Source organism: Carettochelys insculpta, chromosome 13 (assembly GCF_033958435.1).
Source record: "Carettochelys insculpta isolate YL-2023 chromosome 13, ASM3395843v1, whole genome shotgun sequence".
In the NCBI taxonomy this organism is placed as follows: domain Eukaryota; kingdom Metazoa; phylum Chordata; order Testudines; family Carettochelyidae; genus Carettochelys; species Carettochelys insculpta.
This window is the reverse complement of record NC_134149.1, coordinates 15,765,169-15,791,395: the sequence shown is the minus strand read 5'-3', so window position 1 is coordinate 15,791,395 and position 26,227 is coordinate 15,765,169. Positions and strand designations below refer to the sequence as shown.

Below are 26,227 nucleotides of genomic sequence, written 5' to 3'. Positions count from 1 at the left end.
TAGAATCTAAGTATTAACAAAAAAGACAACTGAAGGATATAGAGAGCGGGAGGAGTACAAGGAAACAGATAATATTGGTCAGCAAGATAGGCAGTGGTTTTTGATGATGACCAGCTTAACTCTTGTCAAGTTTTATTATAAACATCCTGACATAGGAGGGATTTGAAGTTGGATAATGAGATAGCTTTGTGGACACATGGGAGAAGCACAGAGATGCTTGTTTGAAAAGGAAGACTCTGTCCTTTGCCCCCAGATTGTCAGCCATTTGATGACTATCACCATGTTCAAGTATCTGGGGGTGAGTGGGAAGAAGTTTTACAAAGTGGTGTTGTAAGCAAAGTGAATAAAAGTAAGACAGAGAAATAATGAGAGTCTGTTTGTCAGCTGCTTGCTGAAGTGTGCCATTCTCGTTGCTGTGATAATGGAGAAAATTAATATATCCTGCCAAGCCCATATGATAGGAACAGTGAAATGCTGTGAAGTGACTATACACAGCAGAATAAAAGAAATCAACTTTGATCTACCATTTTTGATGTTGTATAATTGCACTTATTATCAGGTCCTTTACTCTAGTCTTCTTTGACACAAGATCCATTATCGCTGACAGCATGAGTGTGAACATGGGCTTGATATGAAAAACTACTTAGGATGAGGTAATGAGAGAGAAGCTTTTGTCCCAAAATGTTGGGAAAAGAAAAAACATTAAAATAATTTACCTTAGCATTATCACTGAGTAACTTCCTGAAAATGTTTCTCTTTTATTTGCAATGCTGCGTTTGAGTGCAGCTTGTTTAATTAGTTCTGTAATAAAATACTGTATAACAGTATTGAGCTTTACCATTTGCTTTTTTGCTTTTGTTCTGCTACAAACTAGGGCAGGTCACTGTACCCACAATGAACTATACACCATTTTCTTTTGTGCTGTGTTTGAATAAAACCCATTAAATTGAGGTTTTGAACAGAGTATTTTTAAAGTGTTATTTAGTCTTTCATGCTGCCTTTCTCTTTAATGTCTTGTATGAGTTATAATGCTACTGCTTGACAAGAAGGCAGGCTACCACGTCTCCAGCTTTTATTGATTACATGAGTGAATCAGTCCATCTTTCTAATATCACCACGAGTACAAATGGATGGATAGAATTATAATAGTGTGAAGACTTTGTTTATGTGGTGTTATGAAGGTTAATCAACATGTTGACAATTTATGACTCTCTTATGTAACACTGAGCTTTAAATTCTGCTTTCAGTCACTCACCTACAATGTCCAGTTAAGTCAGTGCAAGATCTTCTGGGCAGTATCTAGTCTGTTTTCCTCACATAATTTCCGGTTGGATGACGAGATTGCAGTATTCCCATAAATACGTAGTTTGACAGATGTCAAAAGCAGTGGAAGCTGGTAACATATTAAAGTGCCAAAGCAAATTGACATTCAAAGGTGTAAATGAGCATCGGCAGATATTAAGCCTGCTGAATGTGACTCAAACAAAGCAGTACTTCCCTTCCTTAATGTAAGGTTAATGCCAAAATAAGGGTGAGAAAGAATCATCCTCTGTGATTTGTATCTTGCTTTCAAATTTCTGTATATTGTTTTCTATGGTTTAAGTACTTCTCTGACTAGCCTAATTATTATTTGTTTACGCATTGAAATGTTTTGGAGAGAAGTGTTTGCATAGCTAGGGGAAGTGTCACCTTGCATTCTCTACAAGCAAACTTCATAAGACTTAGCAATTACGTAGTGAGTGCTTTCTTGTGTTCAGAGCACTCTAGGAACATTAAACTAAATTCTGCTCTTTGATGAAAGGTGCAACCCCTTCCATTGCTAACTTTTGCCTGATACAACCCAGGAAAACAAATTACACTCATCCCTCATTTCACGAGCACTCACTTAAAAGAGGGACACGTTTACTTACCTTTGTTCACTCTACGAGTGAACTCCCCCGCTAATACAAAGCTAATCCCCTCCCCCAGCTCCAACCTGCCCTAGTCTGATCCCCTGTCAGCCATGCGTCCCCAACCTGTGGCAGCCTGACACTTCCCCCCCGCCACCAGCCCTGCAGCAGCCTGATCCCCCCATATCTCTGCCACTCCACAGCAGCACAATCCCCTGCCCTCTGCCGATCCGCGGCAGCCTAATCCCCTGCTCTCCATTGCCCTGCGGCAGCACGATCCCCCGGCCTCCGCTACCCCGTGCCAACATGATTCCCCCCCTGCCATCCCCGCAGACTGGCTCCACGACAGCCTGACCCTCGCCTCCCCTCCCCACCAACCCAATAGACCTAACCCACTGCAGCCTGACCCGCCCCCCCTGCCCTGCCGGACCACACACCCAACCTTCAGCAGTCTGAACCCCCCCACCTGTCCCATGGACCCAACCGGCCACCAGGTTTTAACCTTCCCTCCCACTCATGGCCCCAAACTGTCCCCAGCCTTTAACCCTCTCCAACCCCACCAACCCAAGGTTCAGTTACTTTTCAAAAGCAGCGCCACATGCTGCCACTCCTTCGCCCAGCTCTAAGAGCCAATCAGAGACTTTTATGTATATTTTAGTGGTAATTTAGTGTCCTCCTTACAAGTTTTCGCCTACGAGCACAAAGTTGGGAATCAATTGTGCTCATAGAGCGAGGGAATGAGTGTACTGCATTGCACCAGAGGTGGAATGTGCCTGCTGGTATACTCCTTAAATGGTTAATTTACCCCCCGTCAGCCTCTCTTGCCTGTGAGATGGCTGTGCCATAGTCCTGCCACAGTGAGGAGGAGACTGTGCCATACGACTGCCTTCTACCTGCTTCTCTTCTCTTACGGTACCTAGTATCCCAAAGAGTTCTTTTCACACAGAAGGTAACAATAGGCAGGTTCACTTCCTCTGTTTAGCAGCAACCTTGTATGAAGCTGAAGACACACAAGTTGGATAAGGTAATGTCTTTTATTGAGCCAACTTCCGAAAGAGACGCATTTTCAACCTTGCATAGCACTCTATGGCTTGAGACAAACACTGCTCCAGCAACACTGCAAATGTGTAAATGAAGACAGAACTGATCTCACTGTTTACTTAATCTTAACCAGCAGTGTTCCAGCTGATTTTGCATTATCACTGCTGGTATGGACAAAAATAATTCACTCTTATTCTACACTGGACCATTCATTGGTGTTATACTAGGAGCCCAGAGTTCTTGATTAAGGGTGTTTTAGAAAGGCCCGATCTTTTAAAGGAAACCATGTCTTTGTAGAACTATGAAGTCTTTAAATTGGTAAACGAAAATTACTGAAATCAAAGATGTCTGCATTTAAAATATTATAGCAGCATGGCTGCATCACTGCCATTGTGCTGCTGCAGCTCTGCAGTGTAGATACAGGCATTCACTACGGCGACAGGAGGCTTCACCTGTCATATTAAATCAACCTCTCAAGACAGTCAGCCTAGTGTGATCCACGCTGGGGGGTTAGGTTTGCTTAACTGCAACATCTTAGGTCGGTGGATTTTGTACGACCTTTAAAGATGAATCTAGGCCAGTAACTCTTCAGTGTAGACCAACCAAGCTTTGGAAAAATCAATCAAAATTGAATTTCTTCTTTACAATGAAAATGAAAGCAAATATACACTGTGCTGTCACAGTCAGAAGATCACCCTGAAGAGAGATTAATCAGTAATTGGATAAACTTCTCAGACCTTTTTACCCTGTGTTAATTCTTGAAGCCTGATCAATACCATTACTGTCACCACAGTTTCACTGGTTTCTTAGCTCAGGGTTTCATTCACTAAAAAGTTGCCTTTGCTGTAACAGTGCTGTAATGTTTAGTGCATAGCACTGTTTCCATGCAAACAGTAGTAGCGTAGTTGGATTTTTGTACCAAACTGCAGGCGTTTGTGTGCTGGATGAATTTTCTCTCTGCAGATGTCCCAAACAATAATACCAGTCCTTCCTTCACAGACGCAGTGGGACTTATGTGGTTTCTTTGCATGAGAAGGATGGCAATCAAGGGATACGTACATCTTTGTTTTCTCTATGGCTGTCTGTGTACCTGCCTGCAGAAGCAGAGGTGGTACCAGATCCTTATTTTGGGCTTCAGTAGTCTTTGTGAACATTCCATGACTTGGAAGTTTAGAAGGATTATTTCTTCCTTGACTCCTCCCACAAACCTGTCCAGTAGCTAGGGATTTCACCCCAAGGGCCTACATTTGGACCCAAAGATGTCCTGTAAGTGCACTTTGGTACAATTCTGGGCAACTGCTCTCTCCACAGTCATACAGGGGACTTCTGGCTTCCCAGCCCTCGCTTCTTTTGGGTGAATCCATGTCTGTCTGTTCTGACTGGTTTTTTTCCAGGCTGCACAGTTCTGATGAAGTGGGTCTTTGCCCACGAACACTTACGCTCCAATATGTCTGTTAGTCGATAACGTGTCATGGGACTTCTCATTGTTTTTGCAGATACAGACTAACACGGCTACCCCTGTGATACTTGTTCTTACATTGTGATTTTCCCCAGCAAGGAAGACTGTTCCTAAACAGGCCTGTGTCTTTAGCTTTAGTTTTCTCCCCAGAGGCTATGAACAGTTTCAGTTATAGATTACCCCCCATCCCTTTGTAAAGAAGCACATATTTTCTTCAGTCAGAAGCATTACAGAGAAAACATTAAAAATAAGGCTACATATGTGCTAATAAGCTTACCAGAGAATTACCTCCAACTCCAGCAATAATAAGGTAAGGAGTGTCTTTCAAATTCCACAAAGGGATTTTTATGGTGGCACCAAATTACTTCTTGGGGTCTACACACACAGCCAGGAACATATATTTCAGTCCCATGTGTTTACCAACACTCCAGGAGGCACAGGATGATTGATACACTGGAGAACCCACTGGAAGTTATCCAGAAGTCAGACAATCTCAAGGACATCCTTTTTACGTCTGTGCCTTGTTATCTTGCAGTGCTCATTAAAGAAGGGCTTTTAGACCCAGTGAAATGACTCTGGCAAGGCGCCTGCTGCTTTGGTACCAACTTCAAAAAAAGCAAACTTCTGCCAGGAAGTGCCTTCTTTAGGCTTCAAGTAGTTTTACATGTGCCTTACACCTGGGTCTGTGGTTATCTCAGTAATGAAAAGACAAGACAAATCAACACCCTGAGACAAGAAGCCCAAGAAAGTAGATTTATTTGTGTGATGGGGTTCAAGGGTCCCCAAGCATTGCACCCTGTCCGCAAGCAGGAGAGACTCTCACTCAGCAGGTAGAACAGGAAGTTTATGAGGCGACAGAGGCACAGTTTCTCACAGAAGAGTCAGTGCAGCAATCAGAGACAGTCATTCCAACCCATCCTGGGGAGAGGAGCCCGAGGGGTGCCCATCTGGGGTGTAGCTTCCAGCCTTCCAGCTCCCTCTCCCTACAGCTTCCAACTGCTGCCTCCGATTCAAACCCCCGCTCGGCTCCTCCCTCCTCTTTGTTCAGGGCAGAGGTGTTACCTGCCAGCCTAGGTTACAGCCCCAGGGGTCATCCTAAGCCACTGGGAGCTGCTCTGCCTGTCTCACACACATCCAGCCTGAGTCTCACACATGCACTCCCCCTACTCCATCACAATTTGGCTTTAGAAAAATAATTCAATATCAGGTCACCAGATGACTCTGTGTGCAGGCACTCAGACTAGATGATCACAATGGTCCTCTCTGACCTTAGTTTGTGAAACTTGCCAATTATGAGGTAATTAGCAAGGTATTATTTAAATTGGGATTCCATCTCCAAAGTCACCAACAGACTCCCTCAAGGCAGCAAAGAGGAGGTAACGATTTCACAGGGTAAGTTTGTGTGCATAAATCTCTGCTAGTCCTTCCCCTCCACCCCTCCATATTGGAGTCTTTCTGATTAGAAAGAACTTGGGGAGGGAGGGGCGGGGAGGGTGGCAGGAGGATCAGATGTGGTGCTACCTTTCTATACCATCGTGCAGTGGAGGGTGCATGCTACACCCCTCTGAGTACCACTGAAGCAGAGTGGGACTGTGCCATAGTTACAGAGCAGGTCATAGCATTTTTGGCCCACTGAAAAGTCAGTGAACACATTTCTCTGTGATATTAAGCAGTCAAAAGTCAAGTTTCAAACAAGGTATTATTTTTGTTGTCCATACAGGCAATTTTGTCCAGTCTGACAGCAAACATAAACAGTTGCATGTGAGTTCTGACTAATTCGGTGTCAATTTAAGGAAAATAAACAGTCTGCTATGGAGTATTTTTTGCAATCCAAACATGTCATTTGTTAAGAAAACCAGTCTTTTGTGAAGAGCTGAGTTTGAGAAAGGTGCGGTATAGAGTTTGTTTTCTTTAATAGCAACCCAAATGGATTTGAGCTCAAAACATTAATTATTTTAAATTATTAAAAAAGTATTTTGATAAGCCTCAGAGTGTTTATGAAAGATGTGCTCCTGCTTGATATTCCATTCTGTTTAGGCTTCAATTATTTAATTACAGGTCTTGATATGAAACTAATCATGTGTACATCCTTACGAAGCTGGCATACTGACAGGATAAAATCATTAAACAGTCATTACTATAAACTGACGTTGGCCTGTAATATTTGCAGTTAACGGGGGAGTTGATGCTTGGTGAACAATCCAATTAAAACTGGCAACAAAAGACCTAAAATGTCAGCCAAATTGCTTTTTAATAGTCAATGCAGCCGTCACAAAACATAAACATCTAAGTCCCCATAGAAACATAAAGCTTCATGGTGAAACAGTTCTAGAAAATGAATAATAATTACAGCATCTTGAGAATTCTTTTAATAGACATGCACTCATTAAAATAGTTTGTTGGTTAGATTCATGTGAAAAAGTATATTTCCCTGGGTGCTTCTTTATACATTTGTTTAAAAAAAAATTCTATTCGATATTTTATAGATATAATTTCTAGTATTATTCAAAAATGCATGTCTTATTTAGAAACATTTTTAAAAAGTATTTACCTTAAGCCTGAGGTGAAAAAAGCCTAATAAGAGAAATGCATTTTCTAAAAGTGATCACAGAACTTTTCTGACCTCTTAATTCTCAGAAATACTGTTTCACCTATAAATCTTTAATTTGCAGCTGAAATTCTACACGAGCAAAAAAGGTATTCATTCTGTCAGCTGACTAATTAACAATTGGGCTAACATTTTCAAACACTAGTGCCTTAAATTAGATCCCTAAATCCACCTCGGAAAAAGTGGTCTGATTTTCGTAGGCTAGGTCTACGCTAGACAGTTTTGTTGACAAAACCCACAGAGCGTCCACATTCCCAAGGCATTCTGTCGACAGTAAATCGACAGTGTTCTGCCGCTCCCCCATGAGGCAGTAAACCTCTGTTGACAGATTCTGTAGACAGAAAGCTGGTCTGGATTTACCGGGGGGGCGCTGTTAGCCGGTGGCTGGGTAATGTGCAGTGAGGTACTCCCCTGGGTCCTAAACAACCCAGTTTTTTACTTTTAGAGCAGGGAGCTCCTAGCACTCTCACCTATGGCCAGGCTGTGGTAACCAAACGGTTAAAGTTCTTTTTATTGTGCCGGCTGTGTTGCAGTGACAAAGAGTAACAGCAGTCAGGCTTAGATCTTAACTAGTTACAAGTTTATTAAGCTACAGTTATAAGCGTGCGGTTACAAAAGGCTATTGTCTACTTCTTATATGCTAGCAAAGTACAGGTGTTAACAAGTTACGTTACAATCCAATGCAAAGATATCTGTTACCATCTAACACAATGATATCTTGATACAGTGACATCTAGTTACAGAGCTCTAATTCTTTAACTGTGCGCACCAAAAAAAGGAGACCTTGCATGGGTATATCTTAACCTCCTTGCGTCTCTCGATACCAGCATAACCAAGCCGGATCGGTCACTCAATTCCGCAGAAAGACGAATATGAGGTTGGGCGTCCCCAGTTGCGGACCTCGGGAGGCAATCACCTGACCCGACCAGCAGGTAGTTGGTGGAAATGCACTCAAAGTTAGAGTTCTGCTGGGCCCGCCTTTATACCCCCTTAGATTACGTATTCTCTTTCTTATCTATGGTGCCAGATCGTACTGGTCTGTCTTTTGTGATGCCAGTTTGTTACAAGGGTAATTCTTACTTAATTTGCACTTGTAAGACAGGAGACAGTACAGGACATTCTTTTTGTGTGGGCGGAGACTTCCTCTTCTGGGATGGCTGTGTGGTCATCATATCCATCAATGCCAGCTGGAGTGATTTCCTGAGGTTCCCCCCCCACACACCCTGGTTGACAGTTTGGCCTGTTAGCCCTCTATCTGTACTTTCTGTTTCTCAGGGTCACGATGAGCTAGCACATCTGGGCCTCAATCAGAGGCATCAAAGACTGTGCTGTCAGCAGCCGTTTCCATGCCCTGTGTGCTTCTCAGTGGGGAGGGGGCAGCGAGCAAGCTGGCTTGTAAGGGGGAGACTTTGTCTGGCTACGTTCCACCCTCTGATGCACCACACTACATACCAGAACGCAAGCTGGTGGTGATGCCAGCACCTCGTGCCCTCCTTGGAGAAATCTAAAAGTACCCAGTGATCCAATCAGTGTATGGGGAATCGCGGAACTGGCTAGGATCACTTGTCAGCTCCATGTATCGGATTTGCGTGGAGGAGATAGCCACATCAATTAGTCGTTTAACAATACATAACATCATGCAGAAAACAGCTACTACAATAAGAACAATCAAAATAGTGGTTACAATAGAATGCAGGAATGGAGTAAGAGAAAATTCTAATTGTTGAGCTAGCCATTTTAACCATGAGATCTTTCCATTCTTAGTTACAGCATGTAAGATTTTAACTGCATCTTTGATGGCAGGTACATCCTGTTTAATCTGTTCTATGTGTTTACCTAAAAGCAGCAAGATTGGTTAATTACAGCACAAACTCCTCCTTGTTGGGCCAGGACTTCATACTTTGAGACCCACCCATCCCTTGCTGACACTCAGACAGAGAACAGTTAGACAGGAAGGCAGATGGGAATTATGGTCTAATCCAGAAAGTTCAAACCGGTTACCTCTACCCACACCAGCTTGGCTGGGAGGATGGGACAGAAGGGCCCAGCCTAACCTTGGAGCTTCCTCGCACGTGATGGCTTCCACTCCGGGGAATTACAAGCAAGACACTCAGTTCCACCCTCCCAGGACCCGGGACGACAAGGTTGTCAGAGACTCAAATCCCAGCAAGCCTCATCCCGTTACAGGGTACGATAACAAAACCAGAACGAGAACTTCCAGATTCCTTATCCAAGTAGGGGCTCACCCTATCGCAGCATGAACCCCAGGGGCCGCGGTGAAGGTAGGAGTGGATGTCGCTGTCATCAAACCAGACTGGTCCCCACTGGAAGATGTTGCTCTTGTCCCACCAATCATTCAGGTTCAGAGGGACAAACTCAATTTCCAGTCTGGTAGAGGAGTTCAGCAGGGTACACATCCAGCAATCTGTGGCACCAGCGGTGGAGATGATGGATTGGATGGCATTCCTGAGGGGATGCTTAGGTGTGGCAGAGGTCAGTGAGGTAGTCAGGAAGATGATGAGGAGTTGAGGTGCCATGCTGTCATCTGGGTTGAAGGTAGCTACAACACAACTAGGCCTATAGCAATTACTAAGAGTCTATTAATATTAATATGGCATATAGCATATAGTCTATTCTGATTTTCAGCCCTCTTACAGTGTGATTGTTATACATTTGTGCTCACCTACTGTTGCTGACTGCCTCTGCCTTTATTTATCACTCTTTTCCATTATATGTCATCTGTTTAACTGCCATAAATACCCATCTATATACAATATAAAATCTGTAGAGTTTTGAAAAATCTTTTTACATTCAGTCAAATATATTAATTGTTTGAGGGTGTTTATAGTCAAGTTATAGTTTCAAGAAATATCCTTAATGATATTCAAATCCATCAATGATTTATATCTACATGATAATTCCTAAGAAAAGCAAATGGGAATGGTTAAAAAAAAGTAGTAAGAAAACCAGGACCTTCTATTGTTGTTATCTGTATAAGCTGTAAACACTTCCCTCAGAATAAAGTAGTTTTAAGCATTATGAACATCTACAATAGTTAATCTTCCCATTGATGTTTCATCAAAGAGATCTACTTGGAAGTATAGTCAGAAAAATGAGGAAAATACATTAAAAAATTTATTGATGGTTCTAAAAAAACTGCAGATTCCTGATTCTGTAAATTTTATTGATCATAAAAGTGATGGGTGTAGTCCTTTAAATTATACTGTGCACAGTAACATCACTCATTCCTTTAATAGCTTGAATGCATTCTCTTTTTAAAGGCTTCTTTTAAGACATCCACTCAGACAGAAAACCTACATAAATTCAAATTTACAAGTTGTTCTCTGTACTCGATGGCACACACAAGCTCTGCAAGTTCAGCAAGGTACTAGCCCTTTGAAAAGTAGGGCTAACAGAAATCACAACCCCTAAATCCCAGAAGACACATGATAGAATGGAACAGAGCATCATGCAGTCCTTTGTAATATAAGGTGCTCAGGTGGCACAACTCTGACTTTGCCTCCAGCAGACTTGTATCATAAAAATGTTGCAAGCTAACAAGAACAAATGTACAACAGTGAATAGGCATGGAAGGCCATCCATTGCGGAAAGATCTACTAACACACAGGCTGTGTCTACACTAGCTCCCAACTTCGAAGGGAGCGTGGTAAGTAGGGTGTTGGGAGATTACTGATGAAGTGCTGTGGTGCATACGCAGCACTTCATGAAGCTAATTCTCCCCCGCAGCAACTTCGAAGCAGCAAACTTCGAAGTGCCAGCTTGTGTGTAGCCATGGAGTAAAGGGACTGCGGAGTAGCCCAGGTACTGCAAAATACCCATGAGTTAGGCACGGCTACATGCAAGCTGGCACTTCAAAGTTTACTGCTTTGAAGTTGCCACGGGGGAGAATAAGCTTAATGAGGTACTGCATATGCACTTCAGCATTTCATTAGTAATCTCCCAGCACCCTACTTACCATGCTCCCTTTGAAGTTGGGAGCTAGTGTAGACAACCATAGTGACCTAATACACTCGTATTTACATTTTTTCTGCTGAATGTGTGAGCTAAGAACCATAAGTATTTCAGGATGATTCATTGTTTCCTGTTCTGTTACCCAGGGAACCCCTTAAAAATCCCTTACAGTTACTGGATTTAGTGGCTCGAAGGCCAAAGCACTTTGCTCAGCCAGCTCTGCCCTGGGGTGCCACTGCAGTGGAGGCATGGGTTGGGGATCCCCTTGTTAACAGGGATCCCCATGTCAAAAGACTGCTGGCTAGCTGGCTGGTGGGGCAGAGGGGGAGCCATTCCCCCTGTGAAGAGGGATCATGCCTGGCTTGAGATGCCCTCAGCATTGTCATGGGGGAATGGGGGAGTCTAGGGGAGCCCTTTTTAACAGAGATCCCCTCCCTTAAAAGGCTGCTGGCTGGTGCAGCCAAGCTCCACCAGCTCAGCCAGAGGTGGCAGCTGCCGCATAGGCAAGTGGGGAGAAGGTAACCCTGGTCAAAAGGGTTTGCAAAGTAGCTCTTCCCCTGACTACCATAACTGGGGGGTGGGGGTTAGGGGAGTCAGAGGAGTCCCTTATTAACAGGGATCCCTAAGCCTCTCTGACGATGGCACTCAGGGGAAAAGCTCGATGTGCCAGCTCTGTTCCCTTTTGACGAGGAGATCTCCTCCCCCCTGCACCTATGTGGCAGAGGCTGCTGCGGTCCCCCTCCGATTGTGCTAATGTGAGATACGCACATTCAACATGCACGTATCTCAAGGGTTTACTGTACTTATGTCTTAAAAAAAAAAAAAAAAAAAAAAAAAAGAAGACAATATAGGTACAAAACACAAAATCTGAATTTTTTTTATTTACTCAGCATGAAAGTTGTTTTTGCTGCTAATGTGCTGATCAACAAGTCTGTCAAGATGTGGGGATATCTTTGAGAAACATATTGGAATGTCATGGTCAATGTTCATCCTGGTTAAGTACTTTTCATCCTGGTTTTCTGGGATGTTGTGGCTGAAAATCTGCCTTCACATAAGTAGATGGCTCTAAAAGGGGATCAAAACTTTCAATGCTGTGGAAGAAGCAGTGATGTATTCATTGGATGTTGATACTAGTACCAAAAGAGTCTCCAGTGGCATTACCTTGAAACTGCTTCTGAGGTAGCTGCCTGATGAAAAGTCAGTGAGCTTTTCTTGCAGTTTTGATAGGACACTGGATGGAGGTTGGCTTCACTGTTCTTACCACAGGGGTTTATAGTCCACACGTGTGTAGGTATTTGTCACGTTTTGAGTTCAGGAAAATAAATTTGTGAAGCAGACCAGACAGATATGCTGCAAGCTGAGGTTTAATAACATCAAATTCAATGTTTTATTTCTGAATAAAAGAATGTAAGAGTGCAAACATAGTATTATCCCCACAGACAAGAATTATCCAGGCTTGTAGTTTTCTTTTGAATGCCTCAATTCTTTCAAATTAGTCAAAATTGGTCTTCCCACCCTACACTGTTTTGTTCAACTTACTTATTTCACTGAATATGATTGCAAGGTATCCCTGATTTATGAGCTACACATCATCTTCCAGCACTTCAGCAAGTTCAGGCTTCTTACTAGCTAAGAAAGTACTTAGCTCTTCTTTGGGATTAACTATATTGGCAAGTATTCTGCCTCGTGGTAGCCATCCCAACTCTCTGTGCATGAGGAAGGAATGATGCTCTGCATCCACTTCCTCACAAAATTGCAGCAAAACACCTGGAGTTTGTTGCTCTGGATTTAATAAAATTAACAAGTGTTACTGCTGTGTTCAGAACGTTGTGAAGACCTGATTCAGTATCTTTCACAGCAAGTGCAGTGTGTCCAAATAACATGAGGTGCAACAGTTTTTATTTTTTATACACCACCAGCCTGCTCTCCATCACTGCTACAATTCCATCATTGCATACCCTGCTGCAGATAGTCCCACTGATTTCTGCTGAAATCATCTGTTGGAATGTCATCTGGCTTTGTTGTTGTTGTAGTGAACTCTATTCAAATAAAAAAGTCTTCCTTTCTTTCCTTATTCCACACATTCCAAGCATAGTTAAGTAAATAGGATATTCTTGAAATGTCTGTGGATTCATCTAGTTGCATAGCAAAATAGTTGTCATACAGCTGATAAATACATTGCAAAACTGTGTCTTCTGAGATAGAAGTCATCCGCTGGTGCCAGTGTCATTTTGACTTCGGTATTTTTGTGAGTGCCTTGGCCTTCTCCTCTCTGAATATTGCCTTTCTTATTTCAGTAACACATGGCATTATCTAAGTCTCAACAATCATATATGATTTTTATTTTAGTTTTAGTAATTTTCTGTGCGGCTATGTAGGATGACTCTATATGTGGATTTCATTACTGCTTTAGAACCAGAAAGTTCCTTGGCCTGTCACTCCAAAAGTGACCTTTGCCTATCCTCTCAGATTTCATACTTTGTTATTAAAAACCTCTGTAATTGAGAGAGTTTCAAATTTTCATTGGACAGTACTTCTACCCAAATTACACCCTGAGGTTGAGGCCTATCTCTACTTGCTGTGAAACCAAAATTCAAATAGCTGTCCTCATATTTTTGAATTTTTTCATGATTAACAGTGGTTTTGTTTCTTATTTACATCATCTTCTCAATATTCCTCAGCCCTCATGGTGGTTGAACTTGAAATAACTTTGGTGTCTTAATTCAGTGGTTTTTGAAGCTGATAGATGAACTGAAAAGTTATCCACTTGTCCTGCTCCAGTTGAAATAGCTCCTTTATACTTGGTAAATGGAGTTAAGTATCCTGCAAGGCAGGCATTAAACTGATTGGAGTCTAACTACAGAGTTAACCTTTGCATGCTGGTATCTAGGGGGGAGCCAACACTGCAGCCTGGGCCCCAACTACGAGGAAGAATATGGGCTTGGGCTTCAGCCCCCTTAACAAGGGAGGTGGAACTGAGCGTGAGACTTCAGCCCTACAGTTCACAAGTTCAGCCCCGTAGCTCTGGTCTTTGTCTCTGAAGTGGCGTCTCGTTCAAGGGTTCCAGGCTTTAGCCTCATGGGGGTTCAGGGCTCCAGGCTTCAGTACTATGCCTTCCAGGTTTAGCTCCATGGGGATATGCTATGTCACCCAAATAAAAACTCTGCATGTGCTTTAGTTGTTCAGTTCTCTTTTCAAATGTTTATTTTATATAAACAAGCACAGCTGCAAATGTATTGTTGCGTGTTATTATACAGTAGTATTTAAAAATTTCATTGTATCACAGTTACATGGGGTTTTAATAATGTAAAATCCATGCTATGTAGTACCACATGGAGAATAGCACCTGAGTCATGATGCTTTTGTTCCAAAATAAAAAATTTGAATGATCAATTATATTATATTTTTACCATGAGTAAGCAAAAAAAAATGAGTGTTTTAAAAAAATTGTGAGAACTGAAAGAGTGAGTTGGCACTCCAGGTGCACATTGAATGAAGACAGTCTCCAATATTTCTTTTAAGTGTGCAAAAGTCAGACAGAGCTTTATTAGACAAATACAAACTACAGCTGAAGCTCATGGGAAGATGAGCCAAACATCAAGGTTAAAAGGGATGTGTGTGGTAGTTTTCTGGTGATTAATCACTCCCTCTTCTTTTCCCTCTCTAGTGCAACCTTCTAGAGCTCTAGATTTTGTTGCCTACAGGATGTAAAAAGACATTTTGCAGTTGTAAGACTATTAGAGATGCTTTCTGATAAAAATATATGTTTAACATCCAGCCAACCATCATGAGTAGTGTCAGTGGCAGGAATGTCTAGCATAAAATTATGTTTGCTTAAGTGTTTGAAGGACTGGAGCCAAAGAAAACAACTTTTTTTTTTAAATGACAGAAAGCTGAAAATCAAAACAGGGTTGTAGTCTTTAGAGAGAAAATCATGGATCAAAGTCTCTGCTTGTGTTACTCCACGGAAGTTGTTGTCCCAGAAGAAAGTTTTAGACAACGAATTGTGAAATTTAAAATAGTTTCTGAGTACTGTTCACAGCTGCCATTGAAGTCAACGGGAAATAAGGGCACTTAGGTTATGCCTATAAAGCAGAGCTAATTCCAGATACCTTGGTATCCCAAAATAGCTATTCTGCATCTTTGAACCATGCCAATTATTTCAAAACACATTTTTAAATAGTGGGGGTGCTATTTTGGCATCTCTGTACTCCTTGTTGCATCAGTAGTAAGGGCTGCTTTGTAATAGCGCATTGTTTTGATGTTTGGCACTGTTTAGACAGTGCCATACCCCAAAATAGCCTATTTCAAAATAAATGTGAAATAAGATATGTAATTTGTTTATGGCAAATTGTATATCTTATTTCAAGTTTAGAGAGCTGTGTAGACATAGCCTTAGTGTTTCAGAGGATTTGTACAGTTTCAAACAAAATTGAGCCCATATTCATTAAGGATATCCTTTTGGGAGAAAAAAAAAGAACTTTTTTTAATACTTATGAGCCGCGTCTACATGTGCCGGCTACTTCGAAGTAGCCGCGCCAACTTCGAAATAGCGCCCGACACGGCTACACGTGGCGAGCGCTATTTCGAAGTTGAAATCGACATACGGCGGCGAGACGTTGAAGTCACTATCCTCATGAGGAGATGGGAATAGCGCCCTACTTCGAAATTGAACGTCGAAGTAGGGCACGTGTAGCTGATCCGCGTCCCGCAACATCGAAATAGCGGCGGCCGCCATGGCGGCCATCAGCTGAGGGGTTGAGAGACGCTCTCTCCAGCCCCTGCGGGGCTCTATGGTCACCGTGTGCAGCAGCCCTTAGCCCAGGGCTTCTGGCTGCTGCTGCTGCAGCTGCAGCTGGGGATCCATGCTGCATGCACAGGGTCTGCAACCAGTTGTCGGCTCTGTGGATCTTGTGCTGTTTAGTGCAAGTGTGTGTGGGAGGGGCCCTTTAAGGGGGCGGCTTGCTGTTGAGTCCGCCCTGTGACCCTGTCTGCAGCTGTTCCTGCCACCGTTATTTCGATGTGGGCCGCTTTGGTGTGTAGACGCTCCCCTGCAGCGCCTACTTCGAGGTAGTGCTGCCCAACGTCGATGGCACCAGCCCTGGAGGACGTGTAGACGTTATTCATCGCAATAGCTTATTTCGATATTGCTACATCGAAATAAGCTATTTCGATGTAGCGTTCACGTGTAGACATAGCCATGATGGATCTGTAACTTCTACCCCCACCATTCTGTTTTAGACTGTTATTTGTAATGGAAATTCATATATAAGAACGATACATGCACACAAGTAGAATACACACTTTCAGGGGATATCACAGTCTCCAAGGATATGTTACATGCCCCATTTTGCACAGAGCAAATTCATGTTATGCCTGTTCATATTCCAAAACACATTTCCATAAAAATATGAAGGTGCAATATTACTGCAGTATTTTTCAAAGCATTTATATTGACACTTTCGAAAGTGAGTAACGTGGTATGGAACCTCCATTAATTGTTGTGTATTGTGCAAGAGTTTACTGCTCTGCAGCCCCCATCTGGTAACAAAAGTTGCTACATGATCAGTGTTCCGTATAAGCTGAGCACTTGAGCAGCCACCCAGGAGACATTCACATGCCACCCAGTTGACTAACAAAGCACCCAGAACTGGTAGTATGTGTTTCTATTGGTGGTGCACATCTGCCTATTCCTTGATGCTCATAACAAAATTTATTCTGCACATAGGTGGAAAAAATTAAAGAGAACACTGTATACAACCCCAAGAGGAGGGACTGAAGACTGAGCCCCACCTCTCCAGGCAGGGCAGGGGACAAAGTGTCATCCCCAGGCAGAGGGCCTGTAAACTGAGCTCTAATACCCAGGGCTGAAACCATGGGACTTGGCTTTGGCCCCGGGTCCCAGCAAGTTTGACAGCTCGTGTTAACCCATCAAAGTTAGGGTCCCAACCCACACTTTGAGAACTGCTTGTTTTGCATTTGCTGGGCACACTAAATAATAATCTTTCTATCACTCATCTTTCTTTTATAAGGTGATGGGTGTGGAATTATATGCTTAAGTCATCTTTAGATGTTGTATGTTTGTGAGATGTCTTTTAATTATTAGATTTTAACTGTCTTATAAAATTGTTCTAATTTTGCATAGAACTGTATATACTTCTGTAGAAATCCTTTGAGATTGAGTTCTGTTTTACATACTTAAAAAGCTTGACAGTGTAGTAGGGCAAGGAGAAGGCAAACAAAGCCCAGAAAAGTAAGAAATTTCATGCTTATGATAGATGGCAGAAATATTGAGGCACGTAAGAAAAGGAATAGAAAATTATATTGAAAATATTATGTCAGTATATAAATTGTATATTCTCATTTGGAATACCTGTTCTGCTCATCCCAACCCACAAACAATATAGCAAAAATAAAAGAGAGGTTCAGAGTTGAACAACATAGTGATAGGCTTTGTAGGTTCACAGGACATTGCACTTAAACATGCACACCATGTTTTGTAAAATGTACTTTCATAGAATGGTAGAACTTCGGTGGAAATTAAGACGATGAGAACTTCATAACTTCAGGCTTAAATATAGTAACAAGTAGTGCCACAAATAATCCATATCTCCAGCACACGTACTTAATTATGTCATTTTAGGCCCTGATCCTGAATGTGATGCTTATATTTTATTGCATGTTGAGGGAATTGGACTATCAGCTTCTCTTAACCTTGATACTCATATTTGTTGTCCTTGGTGTATGTTATTTTTTTCAACTCTTCATTACATGGCTTTCTGTGTTATGTGCAGTGCTCTGCTTGTGGGAGTTCTATTTGTCAAATACACAGTGTCTCTAAGATTTCTTCTTGTACTGTTCCATATTTTGCCACTCTGGTGTTTTTGTTTTCATAAATAAGATTTCAGTGATGGTCATTCATGTCCACTTAATAAACTATTGTAGTTTTTATTACTTTACTTTATGTTCACTTAGAGATCATAGGTATTTTATTAAATGCCACTGTAGAATTAAAGAAAAAGGGGAACTAGCATTCAGGCACACACCTAAACACACTCATACCCTCCTGCATTCATACACTTACTTACACTGATGAATTCACACAGACATAGAGTTGCATAGATACAGTGGAGGAAGTCAAAGCATAGTGAGTCCAGTGATTTGTCGTGCAGTCGTGAATCCAGAGCAGTGACCTGATTGTACAACCTCCTTGTCAGCTTGCTCTCTTGCCAACATAGCACTCAGGAGTAATAAGTACCTTCCATCCTGGGGAGAGGGACGGGGCCCTGGGCCCCCTTGCCTACTCAGCCAGCCAAGTCTGACTCATGGGGAGTGGTGCGAAAAACTCACCTATAGCTTTGCACCTATCTTTTATGTGTTTCAGTCTATAGCTCTTGTTTTGTCCCACTGACCCAGGATTCTGAATGACTGTGAGTCTGTACCACTGTCCCAGGACTCTGTATGACCACGAATCAGTAGCTACCAGCAGGTGGGACTTACATCTTCTTGATGGGGCTTCTGTCTCTTCCTGGGTGGGTGCTTTTGCAGGGCTCAGCTTCTATTATTCAAGGTGCTGCTGGCAGATGGTTGTCCAGACATGCTGGCTTCAGTGACTGATTCCATTGCATGCACCCCCACATTCACACGTTAGTCATTCACACAAAGGAAATCTCATTTCAGAGAAAGCAACTTCTTTTACAAAAGAGCAGCCAGGAATTCTTACAGACTTATGGCATCTATAAACAATTTCTTACTTACTTACAATACTTAATATAAACCTAGCAGCTGCTACAAAACAAAGCTTACAGAAAGTCACAGGACTCAAAACAAGCGATGACTGAAAGTTACAGAATTTACATCTACACTGTACTGGATTGAGCAGGGGCTTTACGCAACAGCTTTGATTCTAACCTAGTAGTTTTAATACCCCTGGAACTTTAGAAGACTAAATTCTCAGACAATTTATTACTACTTAATTAACCAATGGATTTCAAGCTAATTTAAATTCAACAAGTTCATATTTGGTGAAGAAATATTCCACTAAATAATGAATTTAGGAACTGAAAAGAGTTAAATAACTACCAAGTACAACAGATTTAAATGAAAAACTTTTAAATTCAGTACTTTTAAATATATTCTTTTTGACATACTTCAGTAGCTAGCAATACATGCTGTTGTTGCATTGCCAATAAATGACACAACAGTTCAATTACCCATTTCTAGTTTTATGGATGCAGAAGATTAATAAACTTCAAAAGTGTCAGGAAAATAGATCTGCCAAAGTCATAGCTTTTGTTTAAAAATAATTTTCAGTCAATAATGAACAATGTATGGAAGAAAACAAAAAAAATGATGTAGCACTTTAAAGACTAACAAAATAATTCATTAGATGATGAGCTTTCATGGGGAAGACACACTTCTTTAGATGAATGGAATAGTTTTTCATTATGTTCTGGGGCAGGAGGAAGGAGAGGTACCTTGATTTTTCTGGATCACCTTTTAACAAACCCTCCTACAATTTGGAAGAAGAATCAGGGTGATTCCTTTTTCTGGTTGATCTTTACTCCTGTGTCTACATCTTCCTTTCCAGAGATTACTTTTATTTTTAAGGCTTCAAAGGAAAAAATATTTTTTTCTTTTAGAATCTTCCAGAATTTTCCAGTCATCAGATACTGTCAGTGAATTTCCCGTACTCTATCAGACATACTCTACAGCAGTAGTCAGCAACATTTCCAAGGCAAAGTGCTGAAATTTGACCTTTTTACCTCTGTTTACGGTCCGAGTGCCGGTGATGCTTTTTGAAGTCACTACTTACAACAGCTTCAGTCATAAATGAATTATGATACAGAACTTTACTGTTCTTGTGGTGGTTGGTCACATTAGATGGTCTTTTGTTAATCTACAGGCAACATGGCTTTGACCAAGCTCATAACTGCTTAGGGGAGGAGAGGCAGGGGTGAGCTTCCTCCTCACGTGCCACTCTTGGCACCAGTGCTGGGGGTTGCTGACCCCCTGCTCCACAGACGTTTGGTGTAAACAGGTAAACAAATAAATGCTACTGTCCCTCATCCCTTGTTCTCTGCAAGCACATGCAGTCCTGGTTTATCAGAAGATAAGCAGGAAATTCTTCAGAGAGCTGCTTGTTGAAATATTGGGAGCTCTTCAGTGCTATAGTTTCATAATATTCAACCCTTTTAATAGAAGAGAGCTGAGGTTTGCAAACAGGTTGTGCAGAATATTACTCCAGTCACAGTCCAAACATGCCATAAAAGTAACAGTGTATTATGAAAATCTGTACTACAAAATCAATCCCATATTTTAAAACCTTTGACCTGGAAAAATTATAAATCCTACAACCAATTTACAACCCAAGCAAAAGACAATGATATTTTAAAAGGGGATCGACTTCCCCTGAAATTAGATAAAAAATCAGTAACATGCTTTTGATCTTGTCCATCATTTCTTTGTCTTTGCTTTGCAATATGAGTACCTGACTCACTAGACAGAAGTTGATGTTTTAAAGGCTCTTATTCCTCCTTTACTTTTCTCCATAACAGTTTAGCCCTGTGGCCTCTAATTATAGGTATTTTCATGTGATTGTTAAGGAAGTATCATCCAATAGGCTTGATCAAAACTAAGGTAGAAACATCTGCCCCAAAACCAGAAGCCAGGCACAGATAAGAAAAGGGTAAGTGGGTGAGAAAACTATGAGATGGTATCTTAAAAGGAACAGAATTATGAGGAAATAATTTTCCTTCTTGAAAGATATTATCATCCCAGTATTCTCACTCCTGGAGAGTAAGTAGCCAAAGGGTATCTCCAAATAAAAAGCTTAATGAAATACCACCACAGTAAGGAAATCAAGAATGCCTAATACAAATCAAAATGAAAATATTTACTTTTTGTATAACACCGAGTGGTAAGATACAGTACCTCTAAAGATGGCACAGAGGTGTTGAAACAAGCATAGCCTTAAAGGAATATTCTCAGAAAACAGATTTTGTTTTCCAAATTTTGCCTCCTGACACGAAAGAAATTCCAAGAAGTAAACTCCTTGATGACATAAGGTTTGGAAACCTCATATCTGAAATGGATTCTTCTGTCGCTAGTTACCCTACAGGGCAGAGCAGGATTTGTTAGCAGATTTGGAATGCTTCCTTCCATATTACATGGTGCTGAACAAATGAGGCCACAAAGCATTTCCCCTAATGTGAACACTTTTGCCTGTTTCTTCATGGGGAACATAATATGAGCCTAAATATTGTAAAAGAGAATTTTGAACTGAGAACGTATTTTGTCATTCTGCTTTTTTGGCAAACAGTAGCTTCTATCATGTTCGTAAGCATATTGAAAACTAATTATATGCTGTACTTTCATTTCTGGCATGGACTCTTTGATTTCCTAAGAAATTAAAATATCTGAACAGTGTTCTTTCAGTAACAATTAAGAATGAGGAAAGGTATGGGAATGTATAGACAGAATTACGTGAAGAACAACAGGAGGATAAAACTTAACAGCTGAGCTAATTCCCATATCATACCCACAAACTTTAGATGTTTGTCGGTTTTAGACAAATTTTCATGCATAATTTTACTTCTGAGGTGTTTAAATGATTTTGTATTAAGTTAGTTTGCACAGTCTACTCTGCGTTTAGCACTCTAAGGAATTGTTGGCATACAGATTTAGACACAAACATTGGTTTATCACATGCAACACTTTTTCTGTGATATAAAAGTCAAGTTAACGAGATGTAGACTTAATCTCTAAGTAAAATAAAGATAACTTCAGCAAATTAGAAAATCTACAAAAAAAACTCATTAGAAATTCAAGGCCAGAGTTTCAGCTCAAGTCAATGAAGTTACACCAGTTACATGAACTCTGGTTCTGTTCCTAAATATCTGTTTCACACCTCTCTCTTGCTCGCGCTCTCTCTCTCTCTCTCTCTCTCTCTCTCTCTCTCTCTCCCTCCCGTACCTATGCTTAGATTGTAAATCTTGATTTTATGTGATAATGTCACACAAAAGGCTGACAGATATGTTGTTTAAACACCTGTTACCTGCCGCAGAAAACCAGAATCCCCCAACGAATATGGTTAACATGTAAAGTTTAAGTAGTAATATTGCTGGGGCAAATTCTGTCCATCCTCTACTGGTGCAGAGGGATCAGGCCAGTAAAAATGGGAAGTACCATTGTACAAAAATGGGCAGGATTTGGAGTCTACATAGTGTAAAATTTATATGTGCTGTGGAACAAGCTGAGCTCTATGGTGTATATGTGTGTGTCAGTACGGAAAGCAGGTGGTAGTGAGGCAAAAACAGTAGTGCTGCTGGAAGATGTATTGCTTTGTGGATCCCATGGTTCTTCCACCCATCACCTGTAGAAGAAGCTGTGCAAGGTCTTTGCATTTGCGGCATCTTCAGGGACTCACTATCTCTTGAGACCCCCTTAACCTTTGATAGTAACTTCTTTAGGAAATAATCTGTCTCCTTGTGTCTACACAGTGAAACGCAATATCTTTACTTAAAATTGGAAGTGAATGGAGAGAGGCAACCCGATTGGCTGGGCTTAATATCATAGAACTATAAAATACAAGAACTGGAAGGGACCTCGAGGTCACCAGGTTCAGTCCCTTGCACTCATCGCAGAACCAGTTGCCATCTAGCTCGTCCCTGACAAATTATCTGTCCTGTTCTTAAAAATCCCCTAAGAGATTTCTTAAAAATCTCCCATACTTTAACAACTTATTCCCGTGTTTAAACACCCTGACATTAGGATCCTAAACTTCTTGCTGCAATGTATGTCCTTTGCTTTTTGTCCCTATCATCAGAGGTGAAGGAGAATAATATTTTTCCCTCCTACTTGTGACAACATTTAAAGTACTTAAAATCTGTTATCATGTTCCTTCTAAATCATCTCTTCCAGCCTCAAGAAATCCAGTTCTTTGTCTTTCCTCATGGGTCATGTTGTTTTTAGACTTTTAATAATTTTTGTTACTCTTCTCTGGATGTTTTCGAATTTGTCCACATCTTTTCTGAAATGTGGTGTCCAGAATTGTACACAATACTCCAGTTGAGCCCTAAAAAGATTGCTAAGTAGAGCAAAAAAATTCCTTCTCATGTCTTGTTTACAACACTCCTGTTAATACATCCCAGAATTATGATTTTTTTGCGACAGCATCACACTGTTGATTTATATTTAGCTTGTGGTCCATTATAACCCTTACATCCCTTTCTACAGTACTCCTTCTTAGGCAGTCATTTCTATTTTGTATGTGTGAAAATGATTCTTCCTTCAAAAGTGAACTATGCCTTGTATTTGTCCTTATTGAATTTCATCCTATTTACCTCAGACAGTTTCTTCAGTTTGTCCAGATCATTTTGAATTGCAATCTTATCCAAAGTGCCAGCAATCCCTCCCAACTCGGAACCTGAAAAATTTATGAATTGGATTGAAACTCTCTCTCTCTAATTGTTAAAGCTGGTGCTTTATCCAGTGGCCATCCTGATTCCTCCAAAATATGTCCGTTTTCAGAAATGGCTATAACTAGGTATGACAGGTTGGACCACAGAGATCCTCTGGAGACTGTCACTGGCTGATCACACCACTGAGCCTGCCTTCTGGGGTATTCCACCATCCTATCCTGCTGAGCCAGAAGCTCTAGTCTCCCCCAGCAAAAGCACAGAGTTGTGGTAACAGTCCCTTGGCAGAGTAACAGAGCCACTGAGATTAGGTCAGCTCTGGGGCATGACACAGCACCTTGATGCACAGCTACCATGAGATCAATACTTCCCATTAATCCATTTTACTCTGTATAAAACTTTTATTCAGAGAAAACTCAGAAAGTTTGCTCCATTTAGCAATGAAAGAGATATGCACAGCTGTTGTTCCCCCTTGGATATTAGTTATTTACTCTGGGTTTGATAATAAACAAAAATGATTTTATTAAGTGTAAAAAAGTAGGATTTAAGTGGTTGCAAGTGATGAGAGACAGCTCTAAGTAAGTTACTAAGCAAAAATAAAACAGAATAGGCCAGCTAAGCTTGATAAAAGAAAATCATATTTTTTAGTTCTCATTTCAGGTAAAGATCTTAGGCCAGAGCTGATCCTTTTTCTGACCTGGGTCTAGCTTCTTCTGTACCCTCCTCCCCCAACCCTTTAGAGTTCTTTTCCCAGGTCTTTTCATATGTCTTCTTGTGATGGAGAGCAGTCAGCTGAACATCATTGTTTGTTTCCCATTCTATAAATAGAATTTCCCAAGAGCAGAGTCTTTGTCTTTCCATGAAATATGATGCACAAGTAGAATTTGGATGCTAGTATTGGAGGGGCAAGTCCTCCTCAGGTGTCCACAGACCTTTAGGCTGCTACCATGTCCACATTACTACTCAATAGCTCTACTGGTGATTTCAGGACTGGGAACCATAAGGCCTTATACACTACTAAATTGAACTCCAAAGGCCCTGATTGGGCCATAGGCACTCTGTCGAAGCCAGAAAGAGAGACAGAAGATTGTGCAACTGGGTGAATTCATAGCTGGCTGCTACATTGAACCCTGCCTTCATGTTTGACTACTCAGCTCTGCCTGCCTGACTTATCCATGGTTCCTGCTTTCTTGACCATTGTGTGTCATTAGGTACTGATGTCATATGTCACCCACTCACTAAACCAATTGTCACTATTCACAAAATGCCACTCAGTTTCAAATCTGAAGACAGTGCACCAGGCATAGCTCTTAACAAAATACATGATGAAAATGGAGCATGGAGGTAGAATACTGGGAATCATCAGAACTCTGCCCTAAGTAGCCTTAATTGGGAGTGCACACTAGTGAAAAGATTGGGAACCGCTGGATTAAGGGATAGTAAAGTATTACTTAAAAGTCAGTTAAACTCTGTGGAAGGGTGAGAAGTTTCTTGGCAGCAGGAATATTAGCAAATGTGAGCCACCAGATTAGGAGCTCGCACTCACTCGTGGGTAACACCACAATTTTCTGGCAGGAACGTATTGAGATTTTTGGCAGCTATTTGTTAGTAAATCAATAGTTACAGCAATTCTTAAAAAGTAATGGTAGCATCTTCACACTGTCCTAGCGGGGCTTCCTTGCTCATGTGCTGATAGTTTTTCCCTTGGCTCTCTTGCTCCTGCATAATGCGTTCATGGTAGAAATAGGTGCTTATTGACTGTTCCAGGTAACAGCAGTAACAACATCAGAAGGACACTCCTATCTTGTCTTGGACAACCACAGTTCTAGTGAGTAACAGAACAGTGATTAAACAGACACAACAGCCTTTCCTCAGAGCTCCTACTATGAATTTAATTCATTTTATAGTCTATCTGATGTTGCCTATAAGTTCCTCTGTTTTTAAATACCACAAAACCTTCTCTCCGGGTATTTGTCGTATTGCCTCCCTGACACTCTGTGCTAAACCTTACCCCAGACCCAGAGACAAATACCTTAACATAGTAGCATAAATCTGCTAACCGTATTTCCTGGGAAATGTTTATTACTTAGTGGTTGTGAAGAGGTCTTGATGGAATTGTTCTCTATTTGATTTGAAGTGCAGGATATTTATTCTTGTAACATGTTTTTTTCCACAGGTATTTTCCTAAATGAAGTTTACAGCTGATGTAATCAGATGGGTTCTGTGCTTTAACTCAGTGTCACTCTGATTTATTGGCTCAGAAAAATTATGTGATGGCTTCTTCATTCATTTTAACAAGTACAGCATGAAGGATTTACATACAAATTCAAATCTGTGAATATTCGTTATTTCATAAGATTTTAAATGAATGCATATGTTATAAAATTTTACAGACTGAAATTAAATCTCCTGAGCGTATTACTATAATCCTGTTAAATATAATGCCATGCTTTTCTGATTGCTGTTTAAAATAGTAACTCTCTGTATTTGATTGTCTTTTATTTCTGGTTTGCTTTATTTTAGATATGCCGGGCAGCCCACATAATCAGTTCACATTCAGACCACTCCCACCCCCTCCACCACCACCACATGCATGCACTTGCAGCAGAAAACTACCTCCGACAGCAGATTCTCTCCAGAAAAGATCAATGACAACCCGAAGTCAGCCCAGTCCAGCTGCTCCAACACCTCCAACCAGTACACAAGATTCTGTACATCTGCACAACAGCTGGGTCTTGAATAGTAATATACCACTGGAGACAAGGTATCTATCAACATAATCTACTATTCTTAATATTTTAAACAAGGGGGTGGGCCTCAGGATGAAATGGGAAAATAA

The 26,227-nt window shown here is 41.1% G+C and overlaps 1 protein-coding gene across 1 annotated transcript in view; it reads left to right on the top strand.

Moving 5' to 3' along the window:
* Positions 1-26,227, top strand: part of TENM1 (teneurin transmembrane protein 1) — a 516,043-nt gene that overhangs the window by 262,471 nt on the left and 227,345 nt on the right. The window contains exon 4 of the mRNA XM_075007401.1: positions 25,912-26,152. Coding sequence (XP_074863502.1) covers positions 25,912-26,152 — 241 coding nt within the window. The remainder of the gene's footprint in view (positions 1-25,911; positions 26,153-26,227) is intronic.